We start from the raw sequence: 15,953 nt of genomic DNA on the forward strand, positions 1-15,953 counted from the left end.
ACTTCCATGTGCCACAGGTGTGGCCTTGGAAATAAAAAAAGGTTAAAAGGTACATGGAAAAAAGATGCCATTTATAAAAGCAAGAGAAAAGATAAAATAACCAGGGACAAACTTAAAAATGTTTAAGATCCACTACTACAAGCAACTACATGCCAATAAAATGGACTATCTAGAAGAAATGGACAAATTCTTAGAGAAGTACTATCTTCCAAGACTAAATCAAGACGAAATAGAAAAGATGAATGGACCAATTGCAAGTACTGAAATTGAAACTGTGATTAAAAAACTTCCAACAAACAAAAGTCCAGGACCAGACGCCTTCACAGGTGAATTCTATCAAACATTTAGAGAAGAGCTAACACCTATCCTTTTGAAACTACTCCAAAAAACTGCAGAGGAAGGAACACTCCCAAACTCATTCTAGAAGGCCACCATCACCCGGATACCAAAATCAGACAAAGATACCACAAAAAAAGAAAAGCACAGGCCAATATCACTGATGAACATAGATACAAAAATCCTCAACAAAATACTAGCAAGCCTAATGCAACAATACATTAAAAAGGATTGTACATCATGATCAAGTGGGATTTATCCCAGAGATGCAAGGATTCTTCAATATTTGCAAATCAATCAGTGTGATACACCACATTAACAAACTGAAGAATAAAAACCATACGATCCTCTCAATAGATGTAGGAAAAGCCTTTGACAAAATTCAACACTCGTTTCTGATAAAAGCCCTCCAGAAAGTGGGCATAGAGGGAACCTACCTCAACATAATAAAGGCCATATAAGACAAACCCAGAGCAAACATCATTCTCAATGGTGAAATGCTGAAAGAATTCCTACTTAGATTAGGAACAAGGATGTCTGCTCTTGCCACTACTATTTGACATAGTTTTGCAAGTTCTAGCCACAGCAATCAGAGAAGAAAAAGAAATAAAAGGAATCCAAATTGGAAAGAAGTAAAACTATCACTATTTGCAGATGACATGATACTATACCTAGAAAATACCAGAGCTACCAGAAAACTTATAGCTCATCAATGAACTTGGCAAAGTCACAGAATACAAAATTAATACAGAGAAATTGACTGCATGTCTATATACTAAGAATGAAAGATCAGAAAGACACATTAGGGAAACAATCCCATTTACCATCACATCAAAAAGAATAAAATACTTAGAAATAAACCTACATAAAGAGACCAAAGGAAACTACAAGACACTGATGAAAGAAATCAAAGACAAACAGATGGAAAGACATACCATGCTCTTGGATTGGAAGAATCAATATTATCAAAATGACTATACTACCCAAGGCAATCTACAGATTCAATGCAATCCCTATCAAATTACCACAGACATTTTTCACAGAACTAGAACAAAATATTTTAAAGTCTGTTTGGAAGCACAAAAGACCCAGAATAGCCAAAGCCATCCTGAGAAAGAAAAATGGAGCTGGCGGAATCAGGCTCCCTGACTTCAGGCTATACTACAAAGCTGCAATCATTAAAACCATATGGTACTGGCACAAAAACAGAAATATGTATCAGTGGAAGAGGATAGAGTGCCCAGAATTAAACCCACACACCTACAGTCAACTAATCTATGACAAAGGAGGCAGGAATATACAATGGAGAAGACAGTCCCTTTAATAAGTGGTGCTGGGAAAACTGGACAGCTACATGTAAAAGAATGAAATTAGAACACTTCCTAACATCACACAAAAATAAACTCAAAATGGATTAAAGACTTAGATATAAGGCCAGATACTAAAGTCTTAGACGAAAACATAGGCCAAACACTCTCCAACATAAACCACAGCAATATCTCCTCAGATACACCTCCCAGAGTAATGACAATAAAAACAAAAATAAATGGGACCTAGTTAAACTTAAAAGTATTTGCACAGCAAAGGAAACCCTAAACAAAATGAAAAGACAACCCACAGAATGGGAGAAAATATTTGCAAATGAAGCAACTGACAAAGGGTTAATCTTCAAAATTTATCAACACCTCCTGCAGCTCAATACCAAAAAAACAAACAATGCCATCAAAAAATGGGCAGAAGATCTAAAGACAATTTTCCAAAGAAGACATAGAAATGGCCAAAAAACACATGAAAAGATGTTCAGCATCACTCATTATTAGAGAAATGCAAATAAAAACTACTATGGTGTACCACTTTACATCGCCCAGAATAGCCATCATCAAAAAGTCTACAAACAATAAATGCTGGAGAGGGTGTGTAGAAAAGGGAAGCCTCTTATTACATTGTTGGTTGAAATGTAAATTGGTTGCAGCCACTGTGGAAGACACTATGGAGATTCCTCAGAAAACTAAAAACAGAATTACCTTTTTTTCTTTCTTGTCTTTTTTTTTTTTAGGGCCGCACCCATGCGGCATGTGAAGGTTCCCGGGCTAGGGATCAAATCAGATCTGTTGCTGCTGGCCTACACCACAGCCACAGTAATGCTGGATCCAAGCTGCGTCTGCAACCTACACCACAGCTCATGGCAACGCCAGATCCTTAACCCACTGAGCGAGGCCAGGGATCGAACCTGCATCCTCATAGATACTAATACTAGTTGGGTTCATTAACCCGGAGCCATGACAGGAGCTCCTAGAATTACCATTTGATCCAGCAATCCCACTCCTGAGCATCTAGCCAGAGAAAAACCATGACTCAAAAAGATACGTGTACCCCAATGTTCATTGCAGCACTATGTACAATAGCCAAGACATGGAAGCATAAATGTCCACTGACAGATGAGTGGATAAAGAAGATGTGGTACATATACACAACAGAATATTAACCAGCCATTAAAAAGAAAGAAATAATGGCATTTGCAGCAACATGGATGGACCTAGAAATTATCATGCTAAGTGAAGTTAGTCAGACAGTGAGACACCAACGCTATAGGCTATCACTTACATGTGGAATCTAAAAAAAAAGGACACAATGCATTTCTTTGCAGAACAGATAATGACCCAAAGACTTTGAAAAACTTAAGGGTTTTTTTTTTGTTTTTTGTTTTGTCTTTTTGCCATTTCTTGGGCCGCTCCCACGGCATATGGAGGTTCCCAGGCTAGGGGTCAAATTGGACCTGTAGCTGCCAGCCTACGCCACAGCCACAGCAGCACAGGATCCGAGCCGCGTCTGCGACCTACACCACAGCTCGTGGCAACACCGGATCCCTAACCCACTGAGCAAGGGCAGGAACCCACAACCTCATGGTTCCTAGTCGGATTCATTAACCACTGCGCCACGATGGGAATTCCAAACTTAAGGTTTTTAAAGGGGGTGGGGGTTTGGGATAGAAATGCTATAAAACTGGGTTGTGATGATCACTGTACGACTATTAACATAATAAAATTCACTGAGTTAAAAAAAATGTTTAAGATCCATAGTAAGAAGAATTCAAAATGCTCTGCATGAGGGACATAAAGGAAAGTTAGACTAAATGGAAAGACAAAACTTGTTCTATAACAATAAAATTAAACTGTTAGAATTAGAAAAGCTGATCTTAAAATCTGTATTAAAATATAAACACAAACATATCCTGGATGATTCTGAAAAATGTAGAGTGATAAGGGGAGATGAGCACTACCTGTTGTTAAGATACATTATAAGGTTGTAGTAATTACAACAGTGTGGACTAGTATATGAATAGTCAGAAAGAGCAACAGTGCCTAAGTTAAGTTCAGAAACAGACCAAAATACATGGCTTCTAAGCTAAGGGGACATCAGGGAGGGTGCAAAGGGGGTTGTTCTCAGAAATGTGGAACAAGGGAGTTCCTGTTGTGGCGCAGCTGAAACGAATCCAACTAGGAACTGCGGGTTCCATCCCTGGCCTGGCTCAGTGGGTTAGGGATCTCGCATCGCCGTGAGCTGTGGTGTAGGTCGCAGATGTGACTCAGATCTGGTGTTGCTATGGCTCTGGCGTAGGTCAGCAGCAAGAGCTCTGATCTGCCTCCTAGCCTGGGAACCTCCCTATGTCTCAGGTGCGGCCCTAAAAGGACAAAAGACAAAAAAAAAAAAAAAAAAGAAATGCGGAACAAGTGCAAACAAATAGTGTAGAGCACAGGAGGTGCTCTCAGCTGTTCTACAAGGCCCCTACCCACTACTGAGTGGTTGAAGAATTAGATTATTAACTTGCAATAATGGCTCTAAACGGTAAGTTTTAGAAAACTCACCTCTGTCAGGATGACATCATCATCCAGGTCCTCTTCATCATGGTGCTGAGGAGCTGGGGTAACCAGCATTGGAACCCCTTCCTCATCAGAGGAGTCAGATATAGTGATGGGTCCATCTCTGAGACTGATCCAGTCTAAAAGTAGGCAGAGACCACTGTTACCAGGAGGTGGGCATAACCACATTCAACTCAACTCAATTTTGGCATGAAAAGGGTCAAACCTAAAGCCAAATTCATGGCTACCAGAGTGTTAACTTACCTCCAAGCACACGCACCCAAGAATTAAAATGAGCCATTGATCTTTGCCAATAATACGTCCTGGGAATCACTAGAGAAAATCTGATAATTACTACGCTCGAGACTATCAACTTTTTCTTATACTAGATTGGAGGAATGTCTTGATAATCTTATCAACTGCCAACATCTTAAAAGTGAAATCATGGCCTCAGAACTCACTTCTTTTCCTCCAAGGGAATAAAACACAGTTTCATTCAAACAGATAGGTGTGAAAAAACTTTCATTCAGAAACAGTAAAATTTTCACTTAATATTTAAAATATTAAAATTTGCTTAGATGTAAACCTTAAATATCATTTATGCAAACATATTTCAGTGTTTTAGTCAAACACACATTTAGCATCTATAAAGTAATTTAACCTTCCCAGTTTCCTTGTAAATAAAACGAGTTAAATTAACCATCTATATGTGGTAACTGTGTTCAAGGTCTCTAACTCCTTTTATTTGTTTGAAGATATATCATGTTTGATATGAATTACTGGATAACACAAACTGATAATTCCTCTATTAAAGCTCTAATATTTTTCTCAAGGTTAATAACTCATATATTTTCATGGTACCCAATAATCTGCAAAGCAATCTAAAATCTATTACTTCATTTCATTCCTATAACAGAGCTGAGGTGATGCCAAGGACAGCAGTTTAAAACTGCTAAGTCCGATCCTGCTGAGTAGCATTGAGAACTTTGTCTAGATACTCATGTTGCAACAGAAGAAAGGCTGGGGGAAAAATGTAATTGTAACGTATACATGTAAGGATAACCTGACCCCCCTTGCTGTACAGTGGGAAAAAAATAATAATAAATAATTTAAAAAATAAATAAATGCATGGAATTATTGTGCTAAAAAAATAAATAAATAAAACTGCTAAGTCCACGGGAATCTCAGGAGTTCCCGTCATGGTGCAGTGGTTAACAAATCTAAGAATCATGAAGTTGCGGTTTCGATCCCTGGCCTTGCTCAGCGGGTTAAGGATCTGGCGTTGCCATGAGCTGTGGTGTAGGTTGCAGACGAGGTTCAGATCCCGCGTTGCTGTGGCTCTGGCGTAGGCCGGCGGCTTCAGCTCCGATTAGACCCCTAGCCTGGGAACCTCCATATGCTGCGAGAGCGGCCTAAGAAATGGCAGAGAGACCAAAAAAAAAAAAAAAAAAAAAATTTAAATAAATAAATAAAATAAAACTGGTAAGTCCATGGGATCTAAAGTCAGACTGCCTGGATTCAAATCTTAACTCCAGCACCTGGTAGCTACATGAAGCCATTATTTACTTCCTTAAAGCATCCATCTTAACATTAAAGAAAGGTTAACAACAGTGCCTACTTCAAATAACTGTATTAGTTGAGAAAATGCTTGCTTTTATTAAAGTTGCCTAATTTCAAATTCCTTAATAGAACATAGCCCTACAGGTATAGCTAAGTAGTTGCAACAGAGATGACACGATTTGGCTCTTAATTTCTAGACTTTACTTCTTATCCAATATATGCACTTTAGGCTATAAGTTTTCTTCAAAACATGACATTAAATGCATTTCATAAGCTCCAATAGACTGTAATTCTTATTACCATGCAATTCAAAATATTTATAAAATAATGCAATTCGAGATACCGGATATCATGCAATTCAAAATATTTATAAAATAATGCAATTCGAGATACCAGATATCATGCAATTCAAAATATTTCCATTGATTTCTTTTTTGAACTATGGGTTGTCCTGAGGTATAGCCTTATTTTCCACACATACTAAATATTCTAAGTAAATTTCTGTAATTGATTTGTGGCTTGATTCTAATGTGGTTAGGTAACATAATCCATATGATTTCAATTCTTTGAAACTTGAAATTTGTTTTGTGGCTCAAAATATGGTCAATTTTGGTAAACATGGAGTTCCCGTCATGGCTCAGTGGTTAACAAACCTGACTAGTGTCCATGAGGACATGGGTTCCATGCCTGGCCTTGCTCAGTGGGTTAAGGATCTGGCATGGCTGTGAGCTGTGGTGTAGATCGCAGATGCTGCTTGGATCCCACATTGCTGTGGCTGTGGTGTAGGCCTGCAGCTGCAGCTCCAATTTGACCCCTAGCCTGGGAACCTCCATGTGTCGCAGGTACGGCCCTAAAAAGACAAAAGATAAAAGAAAAAAAAATTTTTTTTTGGTAAACATAATGGGTGCAATATTCCACATATGTCTATTATGTCAAATTTCTTGACTGTATACTTCCAATGTTCTATATTCACACAGATGTTTGTATACTTTCTTTCAGTTACTGAAACATATTAAACCTCCCATTTTTGATTGTGAATTTGTCCAATTCTTCTTTTACTTCTGTCAATTTTTACTTTGTATATTTTGATAACATATGACTACATGTACAGAGATTAGAACTGTTTTATCTTCTAGACTTTTTTTTTTTTTTTTTTTGCTTTTTAGGGCCTTATGTGCAGCATGCGGAGGTTCCCAGGCTAGGGGTCGAATCGGAGCTGTAGCCACTGGCCTACACCACAGCCACAGCAACACCACATCCCAGCTGTTTCTGTGACCCACACCACAGCTCAAGGCAACGAAACACTGGATCCTTAACTCACTGAGCGAGGCCAGGGATCAAACCCATGTCCTTGTGGATACTAGTTGGATTTGTTACAGCTGAGGCACAACTCCCTATTTTACCTTCGTTTTTGTTTGTTTTTTGTTTTTTTTTTGTCTTTTTGCCATTTCTTGGGCCACTCCTGCGGCATATGGAGGTTCCCAGGCTTGGGGTCGAATCGGACCTGTAGCTGCCAGCCTATGCCAGAGCCACAGCAATGCAGGATCGGAGCCGCGTCTGCGACCTACACCACAGCTCATGGCAACACCAGATCCTTAACCCACTGAGCAAGGGCAGGGATCGAACCTGCAACCTCATGGTTCCTAGTTAAATTCGTTAACCACTGCGCCATGATGGGAACTCCTTTACCTTTGTTTTTAAGCCTAACTTCACTGGGCATTGAATTCCACGTGAATACTATTCAGCAATTTAAGGAGGACTGATTTACTGATATACGCCATACCACAGATGAATCTCAAAAAAATTACGTTGGGCAGAAGAATTCAGCAACAAGGAGTACATACTCTATGATTCCATTTATATGAAACTGTATAGTGACAACAAGCTTATCAACAGTTTCCTTAGGCCAGGAGTAGGGTGAGGACTGCCTGCAAAAGGGCATAAAGGAATCCTTCTGCATATGTTCTACATAATTAATTGAGGTGGTGGTTATATGGGTGTATTCATTTTTCAAAAGTCACTGAACTATACACTTAAAATGTGTACATTTACTTTGTATAAATTATACCTCAATAAAGATGATTAAAAAATTTTTAAAAACCTAAAGGGGCTGGTATAATAAAAATTATTTGGAACCATAAAAGACCCAGAATCGCCAAAGCAATCCTGAGAAACAAAAACCAAGCAGGAGGCATAACTCTTCCAGACTTCAAGAAATACTACAGGAGTTCCCGTCGTGGCGCAGTGGTTAACGAATCCGACTAGGAACCATGAGGTTGCGGGTTCGGTCCCTGCCCTTGCTCAGTGGGTTAAGGATCCGGCGTTGCCCTGAGCTGTGGTGTAGGTTGCAGACACGGCTCGGATCCCACGTTGCTGTGGCTCTGGCGTGGGCTGGTGGCTCCAGCTCCGATTCGACCCCTAGCCTGGGAACCTCCATATGCCGTGGGAGCGGCCCAAGAAATGGCAAAAAGACAAAAAAAAAAGAAATACTACAAAGCCACAGTCATCAAAACAGTGTGGTACTGGGATCAAAACAGACAGACAGACCCATGGAACAGAATAGAGAACCCGGAAATAAACCCTGACACCTATGGTCAATTAATCTTTGACAAGGGAGGCAAGAACATAAAATGGGAAAAAGAAAGTCTATTCAGCAAGCATTGCTGGGAAACCTGGACAGCTGCATGCAAAGCAATGAAACTAGAACACACCCTCACACCATGCACAAAAATAAACTCAAAGTGGCTGAAAGACTTAAATATACGACAGGACACCATCAAACTCCTAGAAGAAAACATATGCAAAACACTCTCTGACATCAACATCATGAATATTTTCTCAGGTCAGTCTCCCAAAGCAATCGAAATTAGAGCAAAAATAAACCCATGGGACCTCATCAAACTGAAAAGCTTTTGCACAGCAAAGGAAACCCAAAAGAAAACAAAAGACAACTTACAGAATGGGAGAAAATAGTTTCAAATGATGCAACCGACAAGGGCTTAATCTCTAGAATATATAAACAACTTATACAACCCAACAGCAAAAAAACCAATCAATCAATGGAAAAATGGGCAAAAGACCTGAATAAACATTTCTCCAAAGAAGATATACAGATGGCCAACAAACACATGAAAAAATGCTCAACATCGCTGATTATAAGAGAAATGCAAATCAAAACTACCATGAGATATCACCTCACACCAGTCAGAATGGCCATCATTAATAAATCCACAAATAACAAGTGCTGGAGGGGCTGTGGAGAAAAGGGAACCCTCCTGCACTGTTGGTGGGAATGTAAACTGGTACAGCCACTATGGAGAACAGTTTGGACATACCTTAGAAATCTATACATAGAACTTCCATATGACCCCGCAATCCCACTCTTGGGCATATATCCGGACAAAACTCTACTTAAAAGAGACACGTGCACCCACATGTTCATTGCAGCACTATTCACAATAGCCAAGACATGGAAACAACCCAAATGTCCATCGACAGATGATTGGATTCGGAAGAGGTGGTATATATACACAATGGAATACTACTCAGCCATAAAAAAGAATGACATCATGCCATTTGCAGCAACATGGATGGAACTAGAGAATCTCATACTGAGTGAAATGAGCCAGAAAGACAAAGACAAATACCATATGCTATCACCTATAACTGGAATCTAATATCCAGCACAAATGAACATCTCCTCAGAAAAGAAAATCATGGACTTGGAGAAGAGACTTGTGGCTGCCTGATGGGAGGGGGAGGGAGTGGGAGGGATCGGGAGCTTGGGCTTATCAGACACAACTTAGAATAGATTTACAAGGAGATCCTGCTGAATAGCATTGAGAACTTTGTGTAGATACTCATGTTGCAACAGAAGAAAGGGTGGGGGGAAAATGTAATTGTAATGTATACATGTAAGGATAACCTGACCCCCTTGCTGTACAGTGGGAAAATAAAATAAGATAAAATAAAAAGGATTTGAGGCTGTATAAAAACAAAGATTATTAAAATAGAAATAAAGCTTTGTGAAAGGTTTAATAAATAAAGACGCTAAAAAAAAATTATTAATACAGCTAATAAAAACAAATCAACCTCCAAAGTCAATAATTTCCCAAAAGAAATTAGTTGTTCTTAAACTCTGTTCAAGTATACTTAAGATCTAATTAAACAACACCAACCACATTAATTTGATATAAACATTCAGAAAATCTGAAAATGATCTTATATACAAACTACAACTAGGATTTAAAACTTTCTGAATCACAACAAATTATGGCTGCAATCACTATCAAGTAAGAATACCCTACTAATAAAATCCTAAAAAAAATCAGTATTTCTTGTTTTCATAATTTGCATACCTTAAGCAAATATATTATTCTCAATTTATTTGCTTCATAAAATCTGCTCAATTTCAAATGCTCCTAGAGCCATTATATAAAACTTTCCTTCTGCTAGGGCAAAAAATTTGCATAAGCATAAAATATTATCAATGGGAAAACACACACAAAGATGGTAAAACCTCTTCCATGGAATTTATACTTATGACCTTTTCCTACTCATCAGTATCATTTTTTTCCTTTTAACCCAGGTATAATCGTGAATTAGGATCTGAAAGAAAATTTCACATGCATTTAGGAACCTTAGAGAAACGCAGGCTCCCTTCCCTTTATGAATCAACGAATTTTCCTCAATTTATTTATTTATTCATTCATTTTTGCTTTTTTGGGCCACATGTGCAGCATATGGAAGTTCCCAGGCTAGGGGCTGAATCAGAGCCACAGCTGCTGGCTTATGCCACAGCAACGCAGGATCCAAGCTGCGTCTGTGACCTACACCATAGCTCACGACAACACAGGATCCTTAACCGCAAGTGAGGTCAGGGACGAAACCTGCGTACTCATGGATACTAGCTGGGTTTGTTACTGCTGAGTCACAATGGGAACTCCTCCCCCAATTTTAAACACTATAAAGCAAAAGAATACATGTCCTAAGATTCCCTGTAAGGCCAAACCAGAATCTTCTGGCAAAAAAGAAGTTAAGCATTATATGAGGGTCCAGGACCTTTAATACTTTCAAGACACAGAGGTCTGATGGAGTGCTCATTTGCAGTCACTATTCCTTCAAAAACAGAACTAGAGTTCCCATTGCAGCTCAGTGGCTTAAGAACCCGACACAGTGTCTATGAGGATGGGGGTACTATCCCTGGCCTCACTCAGTGGCTTAAGGATCTGGTGTTGCCATAAGCGGTGGTGTAGGTCACAGATGTGACTGGGATCTGGTATTGCCGTGGCTGTAGTGTAGGCCTACAACTGAGGCTCCCATTCGACCCCTAGCCTGGGAACTTTCATATGCCACAGGTGTGGTCATATTTAAAAAAAAAAAAAACACAAAACCTGACAACCACCACTGTTCCCATTCTCTTACCTATTAAGATTCAATCACTGAACATTCACAGCTCTTTTTAGTTTGCTAATTAACAGCTTATTAATCTATCTGTGATGGAAGATTCTTAATCTCCACCATTCCAGCAGGTGACAATTTGACACAAAATTCTAGTCTGATGAGTCCACTTAAACCTGATGTTCTGAGGTCTAAAAATGAAATGTCTCTCTGGGTTCTACATGGTACAAGATAGACTGATTTCAAAAAAGATATAATAGTGATGATAAAACTGGTGACAATAAAACTGGGACATTAAGGGGAATAAATAATGATGAAAGGTAGAAAAGGAGAGTACTTACCTTGTCCCCGGTGGCAGTGGAAGCTGTTCAAGTGAATTACTTCTTCACTGTTGTTTCCCTCTGCCATTTTCAAAAGCAGACAGGAACACATGTGCTTGCTAACATCTAAACATGGCGGCTCTCTGTTCCAAAGGGTCTAAAAAAGAAGGAAAAAAGAACATTAACAATGAGAGAGTTTCAAAACTCTTCCCACATACCTAGTCAAGGCAGCATTTTAAGCTTATAGAGAAAACACTGCTAAAAAGAAAACTTGAAGAATGGTTAACTATGAAGCTAAGAGAAGAGGAAAAACGGAATTTAAAAAAAGTTACTGCAAAAGAACACACAAAAGAAGAATAAAAGATCAAAGAACAGATGGGACATATATTTAAAAAATAAAATTATACAGGAGAAAAAAACTATAAAAATAAAAAAGAAATAAAAGAAATAAAAAGACCATAAAAATAAAAAAGAAAGAAAAATAAATAAAACCCCAATTATGGCAACCTATGGGATGAAACAAAGTATTTGCACATAACCCCTAAAAAAGCATTAAAATCCAAAATATATAAATAACTCAATAGCAAAACCTCCAAATAATACAATTAAAAATGGACAAAGAATCTAAACAGACATTTTTCCAAATAAGATATTCAAACCATCAATTAGGTATATTAAGAAATGCTCAACATCACTAAACATCAGAGAAATGCAAATTAAAATCATTGCTGCCTATTAGAATGGCCATCATTCATTCAAAAAGCTAACAGACAGGAGTTCCCATCGTGGCTCAGTGGTTAACGAATCTGACTAGGAACCATGAGGTTGCGGGTTCGATCCCTGCCCTTGCTTAGTGGATTAAGGTGAGCTCCAATTAGACCCCTAGCCTGGGAACCTCCATATGCAATGGGTGCAGCTCTAGAAAAATGCAAAAAGAAAAAAAAGAAAAAAAAAAAAAAGGCTAGTAGACAATGATAGCAGGATGCTGAAAAGGGAACTATTCAGCTACAAAAAAAGAAAATCTTGCCATCTTGTGACAACATGAATGGACCTAAGGCATTACATTAAGCAAAAAAAGTGGAATAGAGAAAGCCAAATTCTCCATGATCTCAATTACACAGGGAATCTCAAAACAAACAAAAACCCCAAAACTATAAAAGAACAAACTCAAAGAAAAAAGATCAGATTTGTGGTTATAAGAGGTGGGAGAACTGGAGGAAGGTGGTCAAATGGTAAAACTTTCAGGACAAAAAAAGAAAAACAAAAAAAGTTCCCTAGTAGCTCAGCGGGTTAAGGATTCAGCACTGTCACTAGTGTGGTTCCAGTCACTGCTGTGGCGCCATTTCCATCCCTGGCCTGGGAACTTCCACATGCAGTGGGGTGCAGGCAAAAAACTTCCAGTTATAAATTAAAGAAGTGCTAGGGATGTAATGTACAGAACTGAGGTTGCTAGATGGTATATGTGAAAACTGCTAAGAGAGTAAATCCTAAAAGTTTTCATCACAAGGAAAAAAATTTTTTTCCTTTTTTTTTGGGTATCTATATGAGATGATGGCTAACTAAACTTATTGTGTGGTATCATTTCACAATGTATGTAAGTCAAGTCATCATGCTATACAACTTCTAAAAAATTCAATTATATCAGAAGTTATACTATGTAGTAACTATGATTAAAAGAAAAAGATTATCAGGATGGATAAACCAAACCCAACTAAGTGTTGTTTCACAAGACAAACACTCCAAGTGTAAGAAAACTGAAAGATTTGTTTTTGTTTTTTGGCTGGGCCTATAGCATGCATAAGTTCCCAAGCCAGGGACCGAACCCAAACCACAGCAGCGACCTAAGCTGCAAGAGTGACAATGCTGGATCCTTAACCCTATGGGAACTCCAAAAACTGAAAGATTTAAAGTAAAAGGATGGAGGGGAGATGAAGAGATGGACTGGGGGGTTGGGACTGGCATATGCACACCAAGGCATATGGAATAATTAGTCAACAGGGATCTGCTGAGTAGCACAGAGAACTCTATCCAGTATTCTGTGAAAATTTATGTGGGAAAGGAATCTGAGAGAGAATGGATGTGTATATATGTATGGCTGGGTCACTCTGTTGTACAGCAGAAATTATCACAACCTTGGCGTTCCTGTCGCGGTGCAGTGGTTAACAAATCCGACTAGGAACCATGAGGTTTCAGGTTCGATCCCTGGCCTTGCTCAGTGGGTTAACGATCCGGTGTTGCCGTGAGCTGTGGTGTAGGTTGCAGACGAGGCTCGGATCCCGCGTTGCTGTGGCTCTGGCGTAGGCTGGCGGCTTCAGCTCCAATTAGACCCCTAGCCTGGGAACCTCCATATGCCGCAGGAGCAGCTCAAGAAAAGGCAAAAAGACAAAAAAAAAGAAAGAAAGAAATTATCACAACCTTATAAATTAATTATATGCCAATAAAACTTAAAGTAAAAGGGTGGAACGCAATGTAGCAAACATTAACAACTTGGGAGTTCCCATTCTGGCTCAGTAGTATCCATGAGGATGTGGATTCAAACTCTGGCCTTGCTCAGTGGGATAAGGATCTGGCATTACCGTGAGCTGTGGTGGTAGTCGAAGATGTGGCTTGGATCTCGCACTGCTGTGACTATGGCGTAGGTTGGCAGCTGCAGCTCGGATTCGATCCCTCACCTGGGAACTTCCATATGCCTCATGTGCACCCCTAAAAAGACAAGGAAAAAAAATTAACTCATTTAATAAATTCTTGATTTCAGATAACTGTATTTTTTAATTATCTGAGGAAATGCAGATGGCTAAAAGGCATATGAAAGGATGTTCGACATTGCTAATCACTAGGGAAATGCAAATCAAAATCAGAATGTGATTATAAACTCACACCTGTCAACAGCTATCACCAAAAAGAACAGAAATAGTATGGAGGTACCTTAGAAAACTAAAAATAGTTTGACCCAGCAATCCCACTCTTGGGCATATATCCGGACAAAACTTTCCTTGAAAAAGCCACATGCACCTGTATGTTCACTGCAGCACTATTCACAATAGCCAAGATAGGGAAACAACCTAACTGTCCATCAACAGATGATTGGATTAAAATGTGGTATATATACACAACTACTCAGCCATAAAAAAGAACAAAATAATACCATTTGCAGCAACAAGGATGACACCAGAGACTCTCACACTAAGTGAAGTAAGTTCGAAAGAGAAAGACAAATACCGTATGATATCACTTATATCTGGAGTGTAATATACAGCACAAATGAACCTTTCCATAGGAAAGAAAATCATGGACTTGGAGAAAAGACTTGTGGTTGCCAAGGGGAAAGGGGAAGGAGTGGGATGGATTGGGAATTTGGGGTTAATAGATGCAAACTATTGCCTTTGGAATGGATAAGCAATGAGATCCTGCTGTATAGCACTGGGAACTATATCTAGTCACTTATGATGGAGCATGATAATGCAAAATAAAGAATATACATGTGTATGTGTGACCAGGTCAACCTTGCTGTACAGGAGAAAGTTGACAGAAGACTGCAAACCAGCTATAATGGAAAAAATAAAAATTAAAAAAAAAAAAAAAGAACAGAAATAGGAATTCCCTAGGAGTTCCTGTTGTGGAGCAGCAGCAATGAATCTGACTAGAATCCATGATGATGCGGGTTTGACCCCTCACTCAGTGGGTCAGGGATCCGGCAATGCCATGAGCTACGGTGTAGGTTGCAGATGTGGCTTGGATCCTGCGTTGCTGTGGCTGTGGCAGAGGCTGGCAGCTATAGCTCCAATTTGACCCCTAATCTGGGAACTTCCATATGCCATGAGTGTGACACTAAAAAGCAAAAAAAAAAAAAAAAAAAGGCAAAGGAAAGAAATAGGAGCTCTCCTCACTGTGCTGCAACAGGATCAGGATCAGCAGTGTCTCTACAGCAATGGAACATGGATTCAATCCCTGGCCTAGCGCAGTGGGTTAAGGATCTGGTTGGTGTTGCCGCAGGGGTGTGGGTTGCAGGGATCTGACCCCCGGCCCAGGAATTCCATATGCCATGGAGTGGCCAAAAAAAAAAGAAAGAAAGAAAGAGAAGAAATAGCAAATGTTAGAGAGGATGGGAAAAAAAATGGAAATCTCATACATGGTTGGTGACAATATAAATTGGCACAGCCACTGTGGAAAACAGATGGAGGTTTCTTAAAAAACTAAAAATAGAACTACCATATGACCCAGCAATTCCACTCCTGGGTATTTATCTGACAAAAACAAAAACACTAATTTGAAAAGATACATGGATCCCAATGTTCATGGCAGCATTATTTATAAATAATTATAATTGCCAAGATATGGGAGCAACCTAAGTGTCTATCAGCAGATGAATGGATAAAGAAAATGTAATACACACACACACACACACACACACACCAGCATATTGTTCAACCAAAAAAGAATGAAATTTTGCCATCTGCAGCAACATGGATGGATTTGG

General features: G+C 39.1%; 1 protein-coding gene across 5 annotated transcripts in view; it reads right to left on the bottom strand.

Annotated features, from left to right (window-relative positions):
• RNF216 (ring finger protein 216) overlaps positions 1–15,953 on the bottom strand; it is a 168,316-nt gene that overhangs the window by 138,760 nt on the left and 13,603 nt on the right. For 4 of the 5 annotated variants that reach the window (XM_047779472.1, XM_047779474.1, XM_047779473.1 and 1 more), the window contains exons 2-3: positions 11,498–11,633; positions 4,203–4,336 (exon numbers count right to left, since the gene is read on the bottom strand). In XM_047779472.1, the coding sequence (XP_047635428.1) occupies positions 4,203–4,336; positions 11,498–11,588 (225 nt within the window). In that variant the 5' untranslated portion in view covers positions 11,589–11,633. The remainder of the gene's footprint in view (positions 1–4,202; positions 4,337–11,497; positions 11,634–15,953) is intronic. The other variant, XM_047779471.1, reaches the window with a different exon arrangement.

This window comes from Phacochoerus africanus, chromosome 5, assembly GCF_016906955.1.
Source record: "Phacochoerus africanus isolate WHEZ1 chromosome 5, ROS_Pafr_v1, whole genome shotgun sequence".
NCBI classification, from domain to species: Eukaryota; Metazoa; Chordata; class Mammalia; order Artiodactyla; family Suidae; genus Phacochoerus; species Phacochoerus africanus.